Raw genomic sequence first — 22,018 nt, 5'->3', positions numbered from 1 at the left:
CTTACTAACTTGACAACCCAGTGGTTCACATAAAATACTTTCAATAAATCATAATTCTCACAGGCGTTTTTTTTTGTGGTAGCGCTACCTATGAAGTAAAATGTCAAGTTGTTTTATGTGAGCTCAAACGTTCGCCAAACGTGGCACAACTGAACATAAAGAAGCTGGTAGATCAGGCATCGATTATTTCTCCGGGCTTCATATATGTATAGTTTGTCTCACTGGGTACGTCTAGTGGCTGCGCGTAAGAAAACACCAACCATAAAAGGAGGAGGGCATAGTTATATACCCTTTCCACTCGAACCATGTCAGCAGGTGGGGTGGTCTTATCTAGGGTTACTGTATATGCTACCTTTTGGGTGGCAGAGTTGCGCATACCTTTTCCTTCCGCCGCTATTTGGCGAGCGCTGTTATACATGGTGCTCTGCCCACGCCGCCATTCACATCGTGACCGCTCATCTTGGTTGAACAGCGCACTTGAGACGACGACGAAGTAAAAAGACACAGACAGGTGCTGAATCGCAACTAAAATTTATTTGGGAAAGAATAGCTCATATACAGGTGAAGTGCAACTTAACAGAAAATGCAAAAAGAAAACGGCAATATATTCAAACACGACGCAAGCAAGGGAAAATATATATATATATATATATATATATATATATATATATATATATATATATATATATATATATATATATATATATATATATATATTGGTATCATCTTCTGCAGGTGCTGGAAAGATTGCTAAATTCTGCGTCACTCAGCGCAATCGATATCATACTGACACACTTATCGTTTTTCTGTCGGATGTGGAAGGCTTCAATCACTTCTCTTGCTAACTGAATTTACAGCGGAAGCTTCTAATGAGATCACAACTAAAATGACGTGCGGTTGTCCACCGCCGGCGTCCGTAATTATATCGCACAAACTTAGAAGAAAAAAAAAACCTAGCACCAATGACACAGTGGCGATGAACCCGGGTCCGCTGGTTGCCAGCCCAGTGTTATAACACTGCGCGACGCCGGTGCTTAGGTCTTGTTGGCAAACTTGCCTTAGGCAGGCTTAATGTCGGGTAAGAAATCACGTTAATGCGACTCATAAAGCGTTTTACAACAGTGAAAGAACAACCAGTCTTCGCACAATGCGAATAGCGTAACGAGTGGGTCGTCCAGTGTTCCAACACATTACAAAAGCTTGTTCTTGTTCAGCTAATAACTGTGGCGCAAACCCACTTCAGGCATAATTCCCCATCGTCGTCAGCCACTGCATGAACATATGGCAAACAATCCCTTGCAAGTGTTTAGCGGATATTACGCTTCTAATAAAAATAACCAAAAATAGCACAGCGAATGCCGGCCTAATACCCTAAAATTTTTATCACTAATACCATAGTGGGTATCAAGCAAGTGTGCTTGCAACAGTTACCAAATAAACATTAAGCACCACACTTTCCTAGGCTATCGGTAATCTTTCTGTTATACCTCCATTACTCCAAATCTGAACAGTAATTTTTAAAACCACCCGATTCTTGGCCAATCCCCCATAGTGGGTATTCGCCACTATCAATAGGTGAACAACAACAAGTGTTTAGAAAGGGCTCTGAAAGGCTGTTCTTCCAGCTTTCGCTGTGACTGTGTTGCACCTTCCACGCAGGCCTGGCGTTTTTTTTTTTTTTTTTTGTATGATGCGACAGTTTCATTGTGCCGTTGAAAAAGGGTACGAAGCCGCATTCGTGACAATGAGCGGGGAGGCAGCACGATCTCGACTCTGATAATCCGCGTTCGTGTTCCCGAAGGCGAACGTTGATGCATCTTCTGCTTTGGCAAAGGTAAGAGCCGCTGAAGGTAAGCCGAGCGTCGTAATAAAAAAAAGTGAAGTGCTCGAGGTTTAATCAGGCCCTTGAAACTCGGCACTGGTTTTAGTTTCAAGGAACATGCACGCTCGTAGCGGTTGCTGGGCATCCTAAGATCCGATTGAACAGAGATAGGTTGATGTGAATGTTCGCATTTATTGGCTTCCACAAGTTTTCACCAATAAGAAAAAAATGATACCCCTTTAAAGAACATCTCTTTTGTTTATATGTGTTTCCTTGTTCCTTATTTCGTGAATTTTATATTAGGCGAAGCGTGGGAAGTGATTGGCTTGAGGCCCCGCCACGGTAGTCTAGTGGTTAAGGTACTCGGCTGCTGACCCGCAGGTCGCGGGTTCGAATCCCGGATGCGGCGGCTGCATTTCCGATGGAGGCGGAAATGTTGTAGGCCCGTGTGCTCAGATTTGGGTGCACGTTAAAGAACCCCAGGTGGTCGTAATCTCCGGAGCCCTCCACTAGGGCGTCTCTCATAATCATATGGTGGTTTTGGGACGTTCAACCCCACATAACAATAAATGATTGGCTTGAGTTCGTAGCGCTTGCCTCCTCTCATTCTCGCCGCCCCCCCCCCCCTCCCCCACGCAGCGATATTAGAAGTTATCTCACTCGAATGGCGTGCATGCAGACTACGGGAAAGATAAAGACAGCAAGTGGCGGCGGGCAGAGAACGGGAGCCGCAGTGAGCTACGCCGAACAAGTTAACCACGCATTTGTCGAAGATGGCTTAATCTGACAACACATGTTTTCCGCGGCTCTGAAGTGGGCCTACCCGGTGATTTCTGGTTCCGCGAAGGTTTCTCAGCGTTTCCCGAAGGCGACGGGTGAGCGTAAGAAGTCTGATCCATTATTCGAGCAGGTGTTGATTTTGCATCAGCATACATGAGTAAGCCCAGTTCTCTGCAAGCCTAACTAGTGGACTGACAGAAGATGATTTGTGGGGTTTAACGTCCCAAAACCACCATTTGATTATGAGAGACGCCGTAGTGGAGGGCTCCGGAAATTTCGACCACCTGGGGTTCTTTAACGTGCACCCAAATCTGAGTACACGGGCCTACAACATTTCCGCCTCCATCGGAAATGCAGCCGCCGCCGCCGGGAATCGAACCCGCGACCTGCGGGTCAGCAGCCGAGTACCTTAGCCACTAGACCACCGCGGCGGGGCGGACTGACAGAAGTGTGGTGTCACTTGTTTAACTAGTGAAGACGGCAGCCAAGCTCCTGTCGGAAAAATGCGTTCATTGAAAGGCTTGAATAGGAGTTCGCTTGACTACATAGTCTTAGCTCCTTTTACTTTTGGCGTGTAGTTCAAATGATGTCAAGTAGTTATAGGCTGCTTCATGCTCATGAAATTCTTGCGGCCACTCTTTGAAAATTTGTGAGTCCTTTCTAATAGTGTCACTCAAATACACGTGATGGACTAAATGTTTCTGAATATTATTACAGAGAATGTCGGTGGAGCCAACGTATTGAGAAGTGAACTTTTCTTCGTTGCGGCAAGGCCGTTGCCCCGACGAGGACAAGTCAACTTGCCGAAACACTGTTTCCAGCAACGTTCTGAAAACTTCTGATCGCTTCAAGCCTCTTCATGCCTCTGAGCTTCAGTCTCGTTTGGTACCCAAGTTCTGTAAAAAAACTGTGCGCTGTCATAATCGTGATTGATTCAAATACGACGTGTCCTACTCGCGATTGTTATTTTCGCATTGGTTCGGATATTCTGGGTTCAATGTTTGCTCATTAGGCCCGTTTGTCAGTTGTAAGTTAAAGCTGATTTTATAGGTTGTCACCTTCAGACTACGTGTATGTGTTTTTTTTTACACAAAACGAGTAATAAAAAAAGTCCATTTCGTTTGTGCCAATTGAGTTTCGTCTTATACTGAGACATCAAACAGCTTAACTTTCGCCTCTACAGAACACACGAACAAACTTTGGAAAAATGATTATGAAATTTTTACGAATGGCCGCATCGCCCAAGCGGCCAGCGGACCTGAAAGAAGGTACGAGCATTTACCGCTTGTGTGCGAAGTGGGAAAGGAGGGCTTCCGCAGCAAGCCTCCTTTAGGTTTTTCATCCTTTCTCCCTATTTGTGTGACCTCACCAGTGACGCCATGAAAGAAATTTTCTGTTCACGATTTATTTCTAGTGGGATGCCCGGCAATCGTAAGTGGTAAAAATAGCGCTGCCGCTGCGTATCAACATGCGATAGCGAACGCTTGAGAGGTATAGGAAGTTTCTGGTCCCTGGTTTAATACCGAAACTGGCCCGTTTTTTCGTACAATTGCTCAAGGTTATGGCGTGCGCTGACGAACAGACGTAACTTCTGGTCTTTTTGCCATCCCCTTCTCCCCCTCCTGCGTAGATTTGAACGCGCTTGATAAGAACAAAGTGCTTAGAGCGTGCGATAAATCCCTGTATCTGCGCTCACACTTGACACATTCTAAAGAATATAGCTTTTGCGGCACTTTATTCGTGAGGTGAGGAACTCATTTAATGAAGTTACTGTGAAAAGAGTTGCAGGGCTTCTTTAGGGACTATTTGCTTCCATCAGAGGCTGCAGGCCTCGGCGGTGGCCTGGTTTCTTGTCTACATTCGCAGGTATCGCGGCATCAGGACTAGCAAAAGGTCTCCGGTTGTTGCTGGTGCCCTGAGTGACCAAGTTGGGTGCCCCCAGGCATCCCTGATGCCATGCCCCGGACAGCCGAGGGTGTCCAGCGACGGGGCTACCACCTGAACGCCATGGCCACCCGAGCAACGCCGGGTTGCCGTGCCACCAGTGGCATCGAGGTGGGGATCACCTCGCCCCCGCCACCCGTGGACAGCCAGGCGTTACAGACAGAAGAGTCCTCATCGCCAGTTCGGAACTGCTTCCAAGACTGGATTTTCAAAGGTACGACATTCACAGCTACTGCGTTAATCGCAATGACGAAACAACGGAAATGCTGGCTAGTTTTCGTAAAAGTGGAGCTATCGTAGCCGCTTTCGCGTGGTTTCCCGTATGCTCGTCCTGTTTTCTCTGAGTTAGGCAGAAATTCAGGGGAAGATGGACGCTTGGAGAGGTAAAAGCTTCTTAAACACGGAGGGGGGGGGGGGTCTCAGAAGCCGACGTTTCAACGAGTGTCTACTTCATAGCAGCATCTGCCTATACCATAGCACGTCTCTCTGTGTGTGTAGTTTCGTCCACTCTCACCCAACGAAAGTCGAAGGCAAGTGAGTTGGCGCCCTGTTCTTTCCCTCTCTCCCACCCCTCCCTCGTTTTCGCACTTGCCCTCTCCTCCTCTTCTGCTTTTACTGATTGGTAGAGAGTAGACAAAACATACACACACACGCCATGGGATGCAGTTGAAGCCTTAAAGGAGACACTTGTTGAAACGTCGGCTTCGGCGACACCCGTGCTCAAAAATTTTTCTTCTCTTCTTTTTGAAGTATTTGACCACATCTCCAGTTCTTTACTCTCGGCAACACTCTATCTAGCAGGAGTATCTTCCCGGACAAAAATAATCATATCGAAAACAGGTATTGCAGACAATTGATTACCTACTATGACATTTATGCCCAGCGTTTAAGTGTCTAATAACGCTTGGTTTTACAAAGCAGATGACGTGTTTGTATGCCGAAAGCAATGTTACGCCATTTTTTTCCACAACAACGGCCCACGTGCGGTCAATTCGTCGTGCTAATAAATAACGTCAAAGAATGTGTTTCGCTTCCAGTTCCACGTACATGTGTGCGTATCCAGGCTGACACACGTGCATGTTTCGATAATTTGCTCCGATCGCAACACGTGTGCAAATACGAGGACATCTTGACATTGCGGCTGCGCATTTGTCAGTATTATAAGTTGGATCTGCGCCCAGAACACGTAGTTGAGCTCAGTCACCCTGGGTGCTTCTTTTGGTGACTCCTCGCAAGTTTGTGGGTGGCATGACGATAGTTATAGCGCTAGAACAAAACCACGACACAAAGACAAGAAGGACACGAAAGACACGAGCGCTAATTTCCAACTGAGTTTATTGCGCAGAGCACGAAAATATATAGAGGAGACAGTAACCATGTGACAAAAACCATATGGCACAAAGAGCAGAACATGAGTAAGAGAAAAACGAAAACAAAAGCACAGAAAAAGGGCAAAGAAACATCTTTAAGGAAACGAAACAGAAAAGTAAAGATAATTTAACTACCGGCCCGCACCGAAACCTTCGAGGAATCTGCGTTCCTTCTCGGACAAAGCCACGGAGGGCTTGCTAATACAGGGCACCTGTTCGCGTGCCATCTGCGCGGCCTCGACAATGACTCGGGTGCGCTCATCTCTGTGCTTGTACAGCGTCGCTGTGTCCTTGAAGAGGGGAACACAATTGCACTCAGTGCAGTGCTGAGCAAGAAAACCATCTTTCCCGTTTCTAACATTGTTAGCGTGTTCTCTCAGCCGATCGCTCAGACACCTTCCGGTCGTTCCGACATAACAAGCACCGCATGAAAGGGGGGTCCTATAGACAACTTCCCGGGAGCAGGCCATGTACCTGATTCTATGTTGAAACTTAGAAGTGTGGCAGCTTGGGCTAGTTGGTATGGCATGACGATAGTTATAGCGCGAAAACAAAACGACGACACTGAGACTGTCTTTCGTGTCCTTCTTGTCTCTGTGTCGTCGTTTTGTTTTCGCGCTATAACTATTGTCTATGTTGAACTCTGCATTCCGTTTCAAGGACACAGCGAATCTGTACAAGCACAGAGATGAGCGTACCCGAGTCATTGTCGAGGCCGTGCAGATGGCACGCGAACAGGCGCCTTGTATTAGCAAGCCCTCCGTGGCTCTGTCCGAGAAGGAACTCAGGTTCCTCGAAGGTTTCGGTGCGCGCAAGTAGTTATATTATCTTTACTTTTCTGTTTCGTTTCTTATAACTTTTTTCTTTGCCGTTTTTCTGTTCTTTTATTTTTGCCTTTGTTTTTCTCTTACTCATGTTCTGCTCTTTGTGCCATATGGTTTTTATCACATGGTTACTGTCTCCTCTATATATTTTCGTGCTCTGCGCAATAAACTCAGTTGGAAGTTAGTGCTCGTGTCCTTCTTGTCTCTGTGTCGTCGTTTTGTTCTCGCGCTATAACTATCGTCATGCGAAGAGAACGTTGCGGACGTTGAGGTACACATTTAATCCGGAAAGGTTATTTATTTATTTCACGATACTGCAGGCCAGCATGGCTCAGGCAGGAGTGGGTTTACAAAATCAAGCAGAACAGTACAGAAATAATAGATGAACAATACTAGCACCACATTCAATACGTCAGTTTTACTATAAAGTGATGTTTAAACAAAGAAATAAAAGACAGCACCAATACAATGCAACACTCTCACAATAAGTTATATAAAAGTCTCAGCGATTCATTGACAGATGTTGTTGAAGGGCTTCACCAATATTGTCTGCCTCGCAAACAAACTCAGACTATTCTAATCCGAAACACTGCGGGGAAAAAAACTCTGTATAAATGCCTCTGTTTTGGCAAAAATGTGTTGAAGGGTGTGTTTGTGAGTATTGAGCATAGTTCTGGCTGTAGTGGTTGTCAAATATGAGGGTGCACACATACTAAGCTTACCGTTTAAAATATTACGCATGAACTTTAGTCGACTGAATTTTCGCGGACAGCTAGTGGGAAGGATATTATAAGCTTTCATAAGTTAAGTTGGGGAATCTAGCCTTTGTATTTATTAAATATAAATCTGATGGCTTTCTTTTGTAGCGCTTTTAAGCTCTGTATATCCTTTTTCGTGAACGGATTTCATACCACGGATTCATACTCCAATTTAGGTCTGATAATAGTATTATACTCTTGAAGTTTAACATTCGCAGTGACCTTTGTGAGCTTCTCTCTAAAAAAAAAAAACACAGTTTCCAAAAAGCAGAAGTGCAAATTGACGAAAAGTGTGCCCGTCACATCATGTTACTTGAAATCGTGATCCCCAAATACTTATATTGTGTTACTAATTTAACGGTAGAACCATAGGTACTGTTGGTAAATACACTGGGGTTCGTTTTTCGTGTTATATTCATTAGCACTGTTTTATCAACGTTTAATTCCATGTCCCGCGTTGTGCACCACGATTTGATGTCGCGAAGAGTTTGCTGTAAAAGGTTATGGTTTTCAGAGCAAGTTAATACTTTAAATACAACACAGTCATCTGCGAAAAGTTTGATAGACACTGCGTCAGGAATTTTTCGCATTAAGTCATTTACATATATAAGAAATAATAGCGACCCCATGACACTTTCCTGCGGCACACCAGAAGTAACATTAAGCGTCCTAGATACACTAGATTTAACTTCAACAAACTGCTTTCTGTCGGTTAAATAAGCTACAACATACTTGAGTATACGAACAGTAGAAAGTCTAACACATTGTTCGTTCTCTCTTAAGTGCATACCTTTTTTTTTGTTTCTGCGAACTGAAAGATAACCTAATGGTATCCTGCACTGAATGAGAGGGAATGACCACAGGTTACTTTCAGACCTGCAGCAGCTGCTACAACATTCTTTTCAAAAACTGGAGAGCCGTTCTATCCTGTAGATCGTACCAAAACATTGTTTTCAGAGAACGAGTATCGCTACGTCCAATCGGCATAGAAGCATCGAGGGCAATGTGTTAGCTGACCAAATGGTCACGTCAATTATATAGCGCGATATTAACCCTACCGCTACTGTCCCTGCAACAGATCTAAAACCCTTCCTACGTAAGAAACTGCGAAGCCACTGGCAGTGCTTATGGGACACATAAATAAGTAATAAGATTCAATTGATTAAGCCGCCGTTAGGTTACTGGCCCTCCGCTACGAGAACACGGTGAACTGATGTCCTATGCTGTCGCCTCAGAATAGGACACACATACGGTACCCATAACTTTCTGCTGACTGGCGATGAACCTCCTACTTGTGGTAGATGTGGCGAAGGCTAACCGTTCTCCACGTCCTCCTGGATGCCCAGAAGCTGAAAAAGAGAGAAAGAAATATTTTCCTTTAGCGCACCACTATCATCTTCCTCTACATCCTAATATGTTTCTCGGCGAAAAGCCGCTTTTTGACGCAAAATCAGTCCTTGGCTTTCTAAAAGACGTAGTATGTAATGTTTTGAGGCCAACAAATTCATAGCGCGTCCTCTGTCCAGAAGATGCCGCTGTGATAGCAGCTTTCAGTGAGCCCAGGCCTCCATGCCCTTGTTTTAAGGGCTCCACCGAGGCACTAGTGCTCCACGCCAAGTTTTTATTTCATATACATATCATACTTAATGAATTGTATGTCTCCACTGCACACATCATTTGTCATTGCCATAACTTTACTCCATGTATATTTTACGCACCTACAGCGACTGTTTTTTGGCCCATTTACAGCCACGTCACATCTGTTTTATCCACAATGCGTAACGCACAGTTCATTATCATCGCTCTGGCGCTCTTTGGCCACATCGCCCTTGCGCCAATAAACTCCACTAATCATCACTACGTCAAATCGTAATGATTTCATTTGTGCATACGTTTATATGGTTCTTGTCTGTCAGCACTAGAACAGTTCTTCTTGGTGTAAACGTACATCATAAAAAGTGTCACATCCTATAATACGCAAGCTTCGTCAAAAACTCGTCTTTTTTAACGGCTTGCTCCTAATGACGTCAGTGCTGCGACTGGTTTCGCCACAATTTTACCCGGTTTGGTTGGCCACCGTGAAATTGAACAAAAACGACAAAACGAAACGAAACAAGCGTACTGCTGTTCTACTTTTCTGTCACTACTGCTCGCGTAACGGAACGGTGGCCAATGCATATTTACTACCGTCAACTCAGCAATGGAATTCTAATGTTTAGCGCTTCTTGCTTCAGTGAAATGGAGGACCTAGAAAAGTAGGATGCCGGAGCTGCAATGTCGGAGGCAGAGGATGCCAAGAAGGGAGCCTTGCTAACCCCTCTGATTTGTATAGCGACAATCCGGTTATTTAGAGATCAGTAACCATACCACCAACGAAAGCTTATCTCATGACTACTGGTCTTTGAACAAGCACTGCACTTTATTGTCGTCGCCACGCAGTATCCCATGTGAAGCAAGCGCTTCGAACATATTGTTACTATTGGCAGCTTATTACTTTTATTTGATCTTCGAGCGCGAAGCTCGACACGAACAAGGTTTATGAACGTTTATTACTTCTTTAAATTTTAGTTTCTTGTTTGTTTCTTCGTTTCAAAAACCACTAACCCGATTTTACGCTCGCTTTCAGTGATCTTTCGTGATTATGATGGTCAGTGCTAGTGCGGCGTTTCGCCGCCAGGCGTCACAAGTGGAGTAGAGATGCCACCGCGTCGTCTCTCGCGCTAACGAATGCCGCGGCTGCATTCGAAGCTGCTATACGACTTGGTTTTCGGCTGTATTCGCATTGTTTAGGATGTAATGGAAACTTGGAAACGAGAATATTGAAGCACTTGCTGTTTTGGACACCCAATTCATTTCAAAGGCATGTGTCATTCGCGACTACTTGATCGAGGCGCTCGCGCGTCGTCTGCTAGGCCGATACCAGATAGTTCATGCTAGTAATCCGCGGAAGATCGTTTTGTCACCGTGGTGTTCGCTTGACTGAGAGTTGCTTTTCTGACTAACCGAAAGTCTATTTTCAAGAGAAGCCTTTGCCAAGAGCTAATGATAAAAGCTTGGGTGCCTAATAATCCCCGATGATTGCTACTCTCTAGTGGCGCAACACATTCAGCGCAAGCCTGGAGTTCATGAACTAAATAGCACTAAATTCCACTAGACTGCTTCCAGGGATGTAAGTCATCATCCGTATCTTTCACAAAGCATTACATGTGTTGCCACCAAGAAAAAGCAAGTGCCAGAAAATGACGAACTATGCCAGGTGATTTCGCCATATGAGAGCTTAAACAATGAAATCATCGTGAACTTAACAAAAACAGCTCTCTACGCAGTGCAATTTCTGCAATAATTGCCTTAGTTTTGAACGGGCGCTGTTAAAGTCTGAAGTCTAATGCCGACTCTCAACTTGAGCCAAGGTATAAAAGGCATGAAAAATTTGGCCTGTGGTCAGTTGCTTGAGCTTGTCCGTGTATTCGTAGAGGGATTGTTTGTAGCGTTAATATCCAGCCGCTCAGCTTTGTTTATTTCTCCTTCCTTCTGGCCTATTAATTCAGTAGCGAACAGAGTAGAGGTGAAATTACCTACGTAACTCGTCAGCTGATATACAGGGTGCCCCAGCTACCTTTGGCCAGTGTTTAAATATATGCCGACACACGCAATTAGAACGCGACCAAATACACGTTGCTGACTGTTACAGGGAGTTAGTCAGACTACTTTTTGTGTTCTAAAATATTGTTTAACAAGATCTGTTTAATTACCTACAATTTGAAGGAACGAAGATGGATAACAAGTTTCAATGAGAAAGTTGTAGGTCGATTTGCAAAACGTCCGAATCGAACCTACGACCTTCGAATTACGCGTTCGATGCATCGAACGCGTAATTCGAAGGTCGTAGGTTAGATTCCTGCTCACAGTTGGTAATTTTTTCATCCACTTTTTTTTATTCTTATTTATATTCCATTGATTTTAATAACTTCCCCTGTACATTCCTTGGCATTACTGTCTGTTATATCTCATTAATATTGTGTTAAAAACACGGAAAAACGAGCCCTTAGGTATACGCTTCTTTCCCTTATATATATATATATATATATATATATATATATATATATATATATATATATATATATATATATATATATATATATATATATATATATATATATATATATATATATATATGAGAAGAAAAATATACTGAATGCACTTGCATTTTGATGTGATTTTTTATGAACAGAGCATTCTTCAATAAAAAAGACAGCCAGTTTTTAAGCAGCATGCGGTGGGTCAACATATATGTGTGTAGTGCATGCAATAGCATAATAAGCGACGCTTTTTATGCATTATGTCACAACTTGCCGCCTGAATACATCTATGTTGATGGCAGTCTCACTAACAGTATATATTTGTATTACTCAATGTTTTTTTTTTTTTAATGCGAAGCAATCTCTGTGAGCTCACCCTTACTGAGAAAGAGAGGAAGAGAGAGAAAGAAAGAGAGAGAGAGAGAGAGAGGGAGAGAGAGAGAGAGAGAGAGAGAGAGAGAGAGAGAGAGAGAGAGAGAGAGAGAGAGAGAGAGAGAGAGAGAGAGAGAGAGAGAGAGAGAGAGAGAGAAAAGGAGCGCTGAACGCGTGCTTCTTTGCTGTCTGAGTTGTATTTTAAGATGTAAAAGACAATTCAAGTTGAATGGCAACCCACCAACTAACCAGCCCGACTCATAATTAAGCCTCTATAGTGGTAAAAACGGTGGTTTTTCACCTTCCTTCTGGTAAAGTTGCAGGGCAAGCTTAAAAGCCGAGCTTCCTACTGTGCTGGAGTTCATAGCATTATTCATCGCCACTTCTCAAGCTGCTGCCATCGCTCCAAGGTATCTTAAGCAATTCTGATCAGCTTTATCAGATTAAAATATAGAAATACTTTTTTTGGCGCTTCCGGTACGGCAAAACGAAAACATTAAAAAAATTCGTCACACTAATCTGCTCACAGAAGCTTCGACAGAGCAGTGGTGATGCTATTCCTTTTCGATGAAAGAAAATTGCTTTCCGGAAGCAGCAAATGCTTTGACCAGTCGATAAAAAGTTTGCTCATTCCCATCCGTAGCGCCACCGGCCAGTCATGGCAAAATAAAATCATGAACAAGTGATCTAATGCAATAGGGCCTCTGTTCAGCGTAGCATGCTCTGCAATGCTACAACACAAGATGCGAAAGCGCCACATAGGCTGCTCGTACCGCAAAGAGCCTACTAAGAAAATTTTCACAGCAGAAATGGTGAAAAATTTTGACTACAGTGTAACGTTCCCTCGTAACATTTTCATTTCCCCGGAGCAATATAATTGAACGATTACTGGGGTGAAGGAAAACTTCGCCTGAGTTGGTTTCCCCAGTGTGCAACATATTGTGACCACTGTCGAAAGCGGGGGGGGGGGGGGGGGGGTGGCTCAGCACATTTATTTTTTCTCAGTGGGGAGCTCGTGCCCCCTTGCCCTCCCCCGGCTTATACGCCTATGAGATATGCTAAGAGTTGATGACAAATAATGCACGTGTCCAATGGGTTCCTTATTTTTGTGCGAGCTAGCGGAGTTCAATGACTTTTGCTTCTGGTGTGCATTGTAAGACAACGTGTGTCTGCGTTTTATTCCTATCTCGAAGTAAGTGTAGACTAAAACGTTTTTATTTATTGATGCCAAAGCATGATAATGAATAGACATCGTAAAGGCGTTACCGCGGTAAAAGTGTCGCTCTAGGTGTTTCACTAAACGTTCAGCCAACGGGCTTCACGGCTGAAGCTGGATTTGCAGGCAGAACTACAGCGAGATTCAGAAACGACGCTGAGACAAGATAAACATATATGTCAGCAAAATAGCTTCCCTGGTGCCCACGTGCAAGGCCATGTCCCGGAAGCTGGAGAAGTTGACCATACTCCGCATGGTCGTGCAGCACATCAAGACCATGCGTGGTAAATGCTCGTCCCGATCACTGGGGTCGACGTACAATGTTTTTTTTTCTTGAATGCGTGTTCTTTACACAAACTTAGCCGAACATTTACCGCACTGTTAATGACTAATGATTGCACAGAAAACGATGTCATGTATTCGTTCAGCCATTGTTCGTTGTGTTGCGATACTACGCAGGGCTTACTCGCATTACCAACATCAGTCCGCCAATCAATCTCATTAATCGACTCATGGGTCATTTATGCCTAAGAGCATTACTGTTGTTTATGGTGGGTGCCTGATCGTATTCACTTCATACCGTTGATTTGTCTTCAGTCATGCAGGTTCCATAAATTCGTACATGAAAGGGCACTTCAAGCCCCGTGGTTGTTGGACGAGGACGTCAAAAACGTTGTCTTACAGGTAAGTGATAGCGTAACTTGATTTCTGAAAGTTTATTTTCCTAAATAAACTTCGTGTAACTCAAGTTCGAAGATACCCACAAAGCTTATTTTCACTTGTGATCAAAATAGCCATCGACTGGTGATTTCTCGTCGTATTTACTGCAGCTACGCTGAGGCTGTCTTTATCAGACATTGTTTCGTGCCACGTCGCACATCCTTCTGTACTCCCGCACAAATAAGCTTTTGCAGCAAGAACCGCAAAAGTGTTTGTCAGATGATAACCACGTGGCGAAACATTCACTCTTTGCGAATGCTTATCGCGAAAAACCGAAGTTCATAAGCTATAGCTAGTGTGACGTGAGGGTTTCCTATACTATGACTTTAACCAAACTCTTGTCAATGAGGCATTGAAGATAAATGTGATATAAGGAAGGGCAGTCACATTTGAAAAGCTCCTACCTAAAGTATTTCTGATTAATTTTCCTTTTTTTTGCAAGGTGCTGACGGTTTTCTGTTCGTTGTGAGTTGTGACAGCGGTCGCATCCTGTTTATGTCGGAGTCGGTGCAACAGACGCTCAGCTACACTCGGGTGAGGAAGAAAGTACCGCGCCATTCTCTCACACGCATCTCGGTCTCAGCATAAAAGACGTGGTTGATCTCTCTTTTTAAGAATAATTGTAACACAAAAGTGACACGCGTCCTCGCATAGGTAGTTGAGCCTTCACTGTGCATTGTTTCGTTTCGTCACAAAGGTGAATGAATGAATGCTGCAGTAACAAATTGCGATGTCGCGCGAAGAACGGCAGGCAGCCCGAAATATTTCACAACGTCATATAACGTCACGAAGCTGTGGTGGACCCCGGCATAAAGCACTTTCATGTTAAATAAAAAAAAACGGAAATAGTGCGGCAGTTCACTTATCTTGTTTTTCATGAAAAATTGTAGTAGAAAACGACCCAAAAGAGCTGCAGTGACCAATGTTTCTGAGTCCGAGTGTGGAACATATGACTGCAAGAGAGAGAGAAAAGAATGTAAGAAGGAACTGTCGTGGAAACATTGAGAAGGTCAAGCAATATTCTGTCGTCTGCAAATCCACTCGTAATTATTGGTTAGAGAAAGAAAAGAGAAAGAGAGAACCAGAGAAGAAAGGCAGGAAGGCTAACCAAGCTTTGGCTCGGTTGGCTACCCCACACTTGGGATTAGGGAAAGGGGGGAATGATAGAAAGGAAAGGATAAAAGATTAACACTAAGAAATAGATAGATTAGCAAAATCGTATTGCGTAGTTTCAATAAAAAGAAAGAAATAATTATAAGTAATTAATGGGACAAACAATAGGATGCAATAATATGGATGTTCTTGTCCAAAGCAATTAGGTAATAAAGTGTCACTACTCCCTAACGAGAATCGCCACCTTCCCGTCAGAATAAAACCAACCCAATCCTCACGCTTCCCACAAGTGGTAGCAGGGCGAATCTTAACTCAAGAGTGTTGTGGCTCGGGCGTGTTACGGTTGCCCATGGAGATAGCTTGTATTAGGGCGGCAAATATGAAAACAGGAAAAGACGACACAGACGTCAAAGAAGGTAGGCGCTCAACGTAAACTCGTGTACAGAACTTGCCGGTAGATTCGCACTTGGCGGTACAGCTCAGAACGTAGGATCTTGCACATCACCTCTTAGGAGGCTTCATTCTGTCACCAGGACACTCATCTGGGATCTGTGTAAATCGGCGTTGCCCTTTTTCAACGTAAGGTTAGTCTTCTGCCGTACGCATAGGTCGGTGAACTCACTCATGAGTCGAATTACTCGGACTCACACTCAGACCAAGCCGTGAGCCTTACTCCCGTATTCTAGAACGTCCCTTCACTCAACGCTTCACCTTCACTTGAGAAAGCCGATGGGAGCACCGTCTCTAGACACAACAAGTCACTGCATATCAGCAATCATCTGCTGTGATTCTTGAGTAGCGCAGGTTCATTTTGAGCCGAGCTGTGGCGCAGTGCTCAACTCTGTCAAGTGAAGGGTGAAAGTCGAGTTGAGGAGCGTTTGTGAATACGGGGGTTAGTCGGAGTGAGTCCAGGTGAGTAATAATTTGGTGAGTTTGAGTCCGAGTGAGTCAGGGTCAGAAAAATGTTTGTGAGTCTGGGTCCGAGTGAGTCCAAAACGCCAGACATGTTTCATGAGTGAGTTTGTGTGAGTTGGGCACTTTCTGCTTACCTATGGCCCTATGCATTCATCATGACACGTGACCCACTTGCCCTCGTTCACGCAGCGATGCTTCCGCTGAAAGGGGAATTTCCACCGCGGCAGAGTAAGTTCTGTCGCGGTGCTCGTCGCTTCTTCTTCTGTCGGATGAAATGCAAGACGCAGGCGACCGTCAAGGAGGAGGCCGACACCACGACAGGAGGCCAGAGACGCCCAAAGTCGCACAGCTTGTATACCACCGATACTCGGTCATCCATTGCACCAGCTACTTCAAGTCGTGGGCACCCGCCAACCTCAGTTTGCCCGAACACGCCCCAGCGGACGACAGTGAATGGTGTGGAGAATGCGCAAGCGCATTATAACTTAGAAGGGTGACGGAGTGGGCCAGTTGGTATGGTAGCGCTTGTCCTTGTTTCTCTACTTGTCCTAGTCGTCAGTTCACGCCATACCAATCATCATGACTCCATCATCTTTGCTGTAAGCTGTCAGATTGAATACGCAACTATGTACATATAAGATATGCCGCTTGCAAGAAGACACACTGCACATGCTCTCCTCCTACACTCCAATAATTTACCAAACAAGGGGGGGGGGGGACATGGCATGTATGGACGACATCGCTCGAGTCACGCTCCTCTTCCTACCCCTCTCTAGAAAGTTGACAAAGATATTTGGGGAAGTACGCAGCGAGAAAGAGACGACATCATGAAAACCTTGACTGGGCCTGTTCATATAACACTGTCTGGAGAAGTTTTCAGAGAATTGGCAAGAAAGATAAAGAAATCGCATTCGCAAGACTCGCACTAGAAATAAGCCAAAAGCGTTGATGGAGATGGCTGTGGTGGTGGGGGTGTTGAAGATGTGGCCATAATCTCTCCTCCTCGGTGTCTCTTTTCGCGTATTATACTTCACCGGTACTTCCGAGTTTCACTTGGGCTAGTGTTTGGCAGATAAGATGAAAGTAATTGCGTCTCTCATAATCATATGGTAGTTTTGGGACGTTAAACTCCACATATCAAATCAAATCAAGATCTATGGCTTGTCCTGATTTATATGCATTATTTCCAAGTACAACAGAGAAATGATATTGCGGGAAGGAGCAGCTGAGGAAGCGGAGCCACCATGTGGGTTAATCTGGGAGTTTACTTTGACATCCGCTAGAGTGCTTTGTCATTAAATTGGGTCTCTGTGAATGTAGGAGATAAAAAAAAACTATTTTGCAAGTTAAACTGGTAGTTTAACTATATATTACTATAGGGGAGGGAGGCAAAATATCTAGAAGTTGGCAGACTTTTCGTTTCCCGAAGAAAAAAATTCCTGTATTTTTCATTTCGCTTGTTTCTACACCCCTTGACTCCAAACGTTGCCGGAATATTGCCCGTCTTCTGCGCACTGAATGTCCAATTTGTTCAAACTTGAAGCTTTGACGTGGTGATTAGTTCTTTCGCAAGGCCGTATGATAATTATACGAGGCCATATGGTCGTGTCTGATCTCGGAAAGCGAGGAAAGTGTTCGGTACTCCATCGCCCAGCACCGTCCACTTATGTGGTTATAAAAGGGAAAAGAAGAGAAAAGTGAGCCCCGTAACTGTCTGCATCTGGTGCGACACCTCAACAGTAGCTCACAAGGGATGGGAGGTCAGGAGCTATTAAAAGGTAAATAGAGAGAGAGACGCAGGGACAGGGAGCGACGGAAGTAAAGAGAAGATAGGAAAGATGAACACGGTCACAGGAGTCCGAGGACAGGGCGCCACTGGCGAAAGCTCTTGTCAGCAACAGGATATGCCGTAGGGCTAATCTAGCCGGCCAGAGCTACACTGTCGTCGTCATCGTCGGGGACCGGCGTCAGGAGGTGGCGTAGGACCAACCGAGTCGGCCAGAGCGGCACTGTCGTCAGAGATCGCGAGGGCACAACCGGTTGGCACGGAATCCAGCGAGCGAGTCCAGCACCGTCCACGCCGGGCCCGGTGACCGAAACGGTGAGACCGATTCACTGGAGCCACCGCCTCAGTCAGCTCATGCTGCTGCGCCGTTCAGTTCCACGTCGCCAGCCAATCATATCATGGCAGAGTCTCGTAAGTGCCCTGGCCGCTAGATGGAAAGTTAGCTCCGTCGATATGTAATCTGTGAAGGAGCGTAAAAAGTAAGACGCTGCCGACTAACATTTAGTGATTTCTTTCCTTTATTGCATGCAAACGCTTGCCACTGAGAACGAAGATAGCCTGCAGCTTTACAAGGCATGGCCCAATTTTCGCTTATGTTAATAATGAAAACGTTAGGTGTGGCCTTTGGGGCGAGTGTCATAAGTGTCCATAGTGCATGGACGTTTCTTTTCTAGATCGTCGCTCATTGCGTAAGTTTTTTTTTTCTTTCCATATGCTATTTTGTACGCTGTCGAACTGGGCCATCAGACCCTGTGAAACTGTCACATTTTCAACCATTCAGAGAGATTGTATCCGCCATGTGAGTCAATCGGAGTTGTCAAGACGGCGAATTGGACATGGCAGATTTTTACGTCGTTTCCAAAACCATGATGTTCCAGCTAACTTGTGAACAAGGCTGCTCTGTAGCCGACGAAAAACCCTTTATTATCAAATTTCTCACACCTTTGTCCCCACTAGTCAGGCTTCCATCATACCGTGTACTTGATTGATTGATATGTGGGGTTTAACGTCCCAAAACCACCATATAAGTATGAGAGACGCCATAGTGGAGGGCGCCGGAAATTTCGACCACCTGGTGTTCTTTAACGTACCCAAATCTGAGCACACGGGACTACAATATTTCCGCCTCCATAGAAAATGCAGCCGCTGCAGCCAGGATTCGATCCCGCGACCTGCGGGTCAGCAGCCGAGTACCTTAGCCACTAGACCACCACGGCGGGGCATACCGTACATACTTCACCTGTGCAGAAGTCATTTGGTTTGATGACAGAGGCCTGCCAACGTTAGTTTCCCGTTTCGCATCCAAACCAAATTTTTTTTTCGATAGATCAGCCTCTAGTCTATCAGTATCTAAAAAAACATCCTGTCAGCTGTGTCGATGAAAGAAAACACTAATAACTTTGAATCTCAAAATTCATGCCGCATGATAACATTAGAGTTTTGAGCGCTATCGGACAAAATGCTTCTTAAAGAACGCTTTAACTGCTTCAAACGCCTTTGAACTGAGCGTGGTGACAATTCATTGTCACGACTCTCAAAAACAACCCAGGACACAGTTTCTAAAATAGTTGGAGTAAGGTAACTTGCAACTTTTGTGAAAAGATGTGTCCTGGAGTTAAAACAGACCACGAAAGTTTACTGCTTGGATTGATACCTTATGGAGCACGGGGAGAGTGCAACCATATTTAGATCTTTTGTTGAGCACAACTCTATTTCCTGATATGCACTGGCCAATTGCAGTCGAAAATAAGTAACGGCTACTTAGAAGTGCACACTGACGTTTTATTCAGCTGAAGTCTAAAACCAATGTATGGAGCTATTCAATCTCCTGAAAGGCTTGGTCAAGCGCAATCTTTTTGTCTCAGGCAAGAAAACAAGAGAGCGCACTATTGAGTGTATATTCATTCGAAGTGCTCTACACCTTCAGTCCGGGTTACTCAAATCAGGTTTTTATTTTCGGAGGGCAGTAGGTTTAAGACGACAAGTGCTTATGTTTTCTCGGGCAGCAGATTTTACGACAGCACCATACGTGCGACGTTCGCATAATGTTGGTTTTCGCACTATTTCGTAATGAAGCCAGTTTGTGATGTGGTGTTGTTATCAGTTACTAATATTGGAAAGTGACTGAAGTTAGTACACGCAGTCTGGGATGACTAGAGTTTCGCCATTGGTGAATGCACCATGACACAAGACAGAGAACTTGTGGTGACTTTCACAATTAGGTCATCGCACTTCAGTGTTGTATTATTTACAAACACGGTCACATGCTGAGAATAATTCAGCCTTGAGTAGACGTACGGTAATGGCTAAACAAACCTGCCACGGCAGTGTAATGACTAAGGCACAAGGCTGCTGACCCGCAGGTCACGGGATCGAATCCCGACCACGGCGACCGCATTTTTGATGGAGGCGAAAATGCTCGAGGACCATATGCTTAGATTAAGGTTCACGTTAAAGAACCCCAGGTGGTCGAAATTTCTGGACCCCATCACTAAGGTCTCCCAATAAACTCCAAGAAGTATTATTATTATTAGTAATGTCTGAAAAAAAAAACATGTCGAACAAACGCAGTTTACACGACGTGTAATACCATCATTGTTTGCAGCTCTCCCGGTGGCTACTTGTTTCGCTTGCAAGAGAGACGACAGTTTTCTTTTAATTCTTATTGGTTTGAACGACGTATTACTTGCATACTCAAACCCAACAAGATTGTTCTAGGGTCACGAACGATTCTAACAGCGCAAGAAATATGCAAAAGCAAATAATTGAAACAAGTGTATCCACAATTTCTTGCTGAAATAAGACTGTGATCCACTCGCGTATACTTATTTCAGTAAGGGATCTTGCCTGTAGTTTTACGTTCTGCTTCTCTTTCTAGATCTGGACCTGGTGAACAGCTTCGCGAGTCGGGACATCCTGACGGCCGGAAGTCAGGGCAACAGTGAAGGAAATGACAAGGCAGCCATGGCGGTCATCATGAGCTTGCTGGAAGTGGACGCTGAACTTGGTGGACCGGTGGACTTCAGTGGCATGCTGGGGCCCTTGCCTTGGAACACCCGTTCGCACTCCTGTTTACGCGGACCTCTCGCGAACCGTTTCTCGCGTCGAACAGAGAAGAATACAGCATCTGTGGACACTCATGCGAAGACATTGCATGTTGTCTGTATTCAATCCGAAGTGCGTGTACTTTAACGCACAGAACACGCTTTGGCAAAGACCAAGCCCAGAAGGAAACGTTTCAAGGAACTGACGTTCATCTCTTCCAGCGCGATTTGTGGTAAACCACGTGGCGAGCTTGTCGTATAGTGCTGGTTTTATTATTTAAGCTTCCTGAGTTTTAACAGCAAGTTCTGCTTCGATAATGTGCTCCATTATTTCCCTGTCCACAGATTGGCATGGGACCATGTGATACAGCCACTTCGCAAGGATCGTTAAGATATACTGTATACCCTTGCTGCGCCTTCCCTGGATGCGTAGACGCACACATTTGGAATCACAGGCCTCAATAAAATATTAGTTAAGGAGCACTGTGACGAAGCACTGCGCTGACAGTGGTAGAGATCACTTGCAATCGGACTGGAGCACGTTTGAAGCTGCTTGTACAGTAATCGTAAAACAGGCAAAACAAGTGTCTTATTTACCTCGTTTCTGCGTCGCCTTCTTTGCAAAGCATAAGCCGATGCCCATACTTTGAACCCTCGAAGGCACGTGATCTGATGCGGGCTTGGCTGACACGCAGTTGGAAGTAATAGAGTTACGATTCCGTAGACGCACCATGTCATATTCAATAAGTCTAGTCGTCGCAGCCGTGTTGCCGACATGATGTGAGCTGTTATACCACGGAATATACCGAAACATTACTCTACTTGCAGCAAAGGTAAATAAAGTTAAAACCGAGCAACAGTCCGAGTCACGTTGCGCAAGTTTGAACGGTGTGCTTGATCTTAACGACAATCGTGGTTCGTGTCATAAATTCCACAAGCAAATGGAGAGATACAGCCAACTAAACTGAGAGATGAGTTAGCGTTCGCCATAAGGCGTCTGTTGCGACGGTTTTATAATAAAAGAAATAGCGCAGTGTTATGGTGTATATGAGGGAAACTAACGGCAAGTGTGCTCGTAAAATCAAGAACCGCGTATGCGAGTGTTTTTGTCAAGATCAAGGTGGCATTACATGAGGTCACGATATGTTTGTTTCACGGCCTATTGTATTAAAGTTATTCACTTTGTCTTGTTCCAAATACATATGTTTGAAGGATTATGACATGTTTGTTGCTGTTTTCGTTATTCTTGTACCCTTGTGCCATTGAAGGGCCGTT

General features: G+C 44.6%; 1 protein-coding gene across 7 annotated transcripts; it reads left to right on the top strand.

The window, feature by feature from the left end:
- The first annotated feature begins 2,496 nt into the window (after window positions 1-2,496).
- On the top strand, window positions 2,497-21,963 carry LOC119169332 (uncharacterized). 7 transcript variants are annotated; one of them, XM_075880606.1, is made up of 5 exons: window positions 2,500-2,697; window positions 3,320-4,760; window positions 13,763-13,849; window positions 16,103-16,369; window positions 20,578-21,963. In XM_075880606.1, exons 4-5 carry the CDS (start codon window positions 16,105-16,107, stop codon window positions 20,889-20,891), a joined length of 579 nt encoding a protein of 192 aa, XP_075736721.1. In that variant the 5' UTR covers window positions 2,500-2,697; window positions 3,320-4,760; window positions 13,763-13,849; window positions 16,103-16,104; the 3' UTR covers window positions 20,892-21,963. The 7 variants fall into 7 exon arrangements, 4 of the variants coding, with proteins under 4 accessions (XP_075736721.1, XP_075736724.1, XP_075736733.1 ...); XM_075880609.1 differs by having other exon boundaries at window positions 2,500-2,703; window positions 4,469-4,760; XR_012887698.1 differs by lacking the exon at window positions 16,103-16,369 and having other exon boundaries at window positions 2,497-2,703; window positions 4,469-4,760.
- Window positions 21,964-22,018: the final 55 nt, after the last annotated feature.

Source organism: Rhipicephalus microplus, chromosome 2, assembly GCF_043290135.1.
Source record: "Rhipicephalus microplus isolate Deutch F79 chromosome 2, USDA_Rmic, whole genome shotgun sequence".
In the NCBI taxonomy this organism is placed as follows: Eukaryota; Metazoa; Arthropoda; class Arachnida; order Ixodida; family Ixodidae; genus Rhipicephalus; species Rhipicephalus microplus.
Note: the sequence above shows the minus strand (reverse complement) of the source record. Positions and strands in the feature narration are given on the sequence as shown.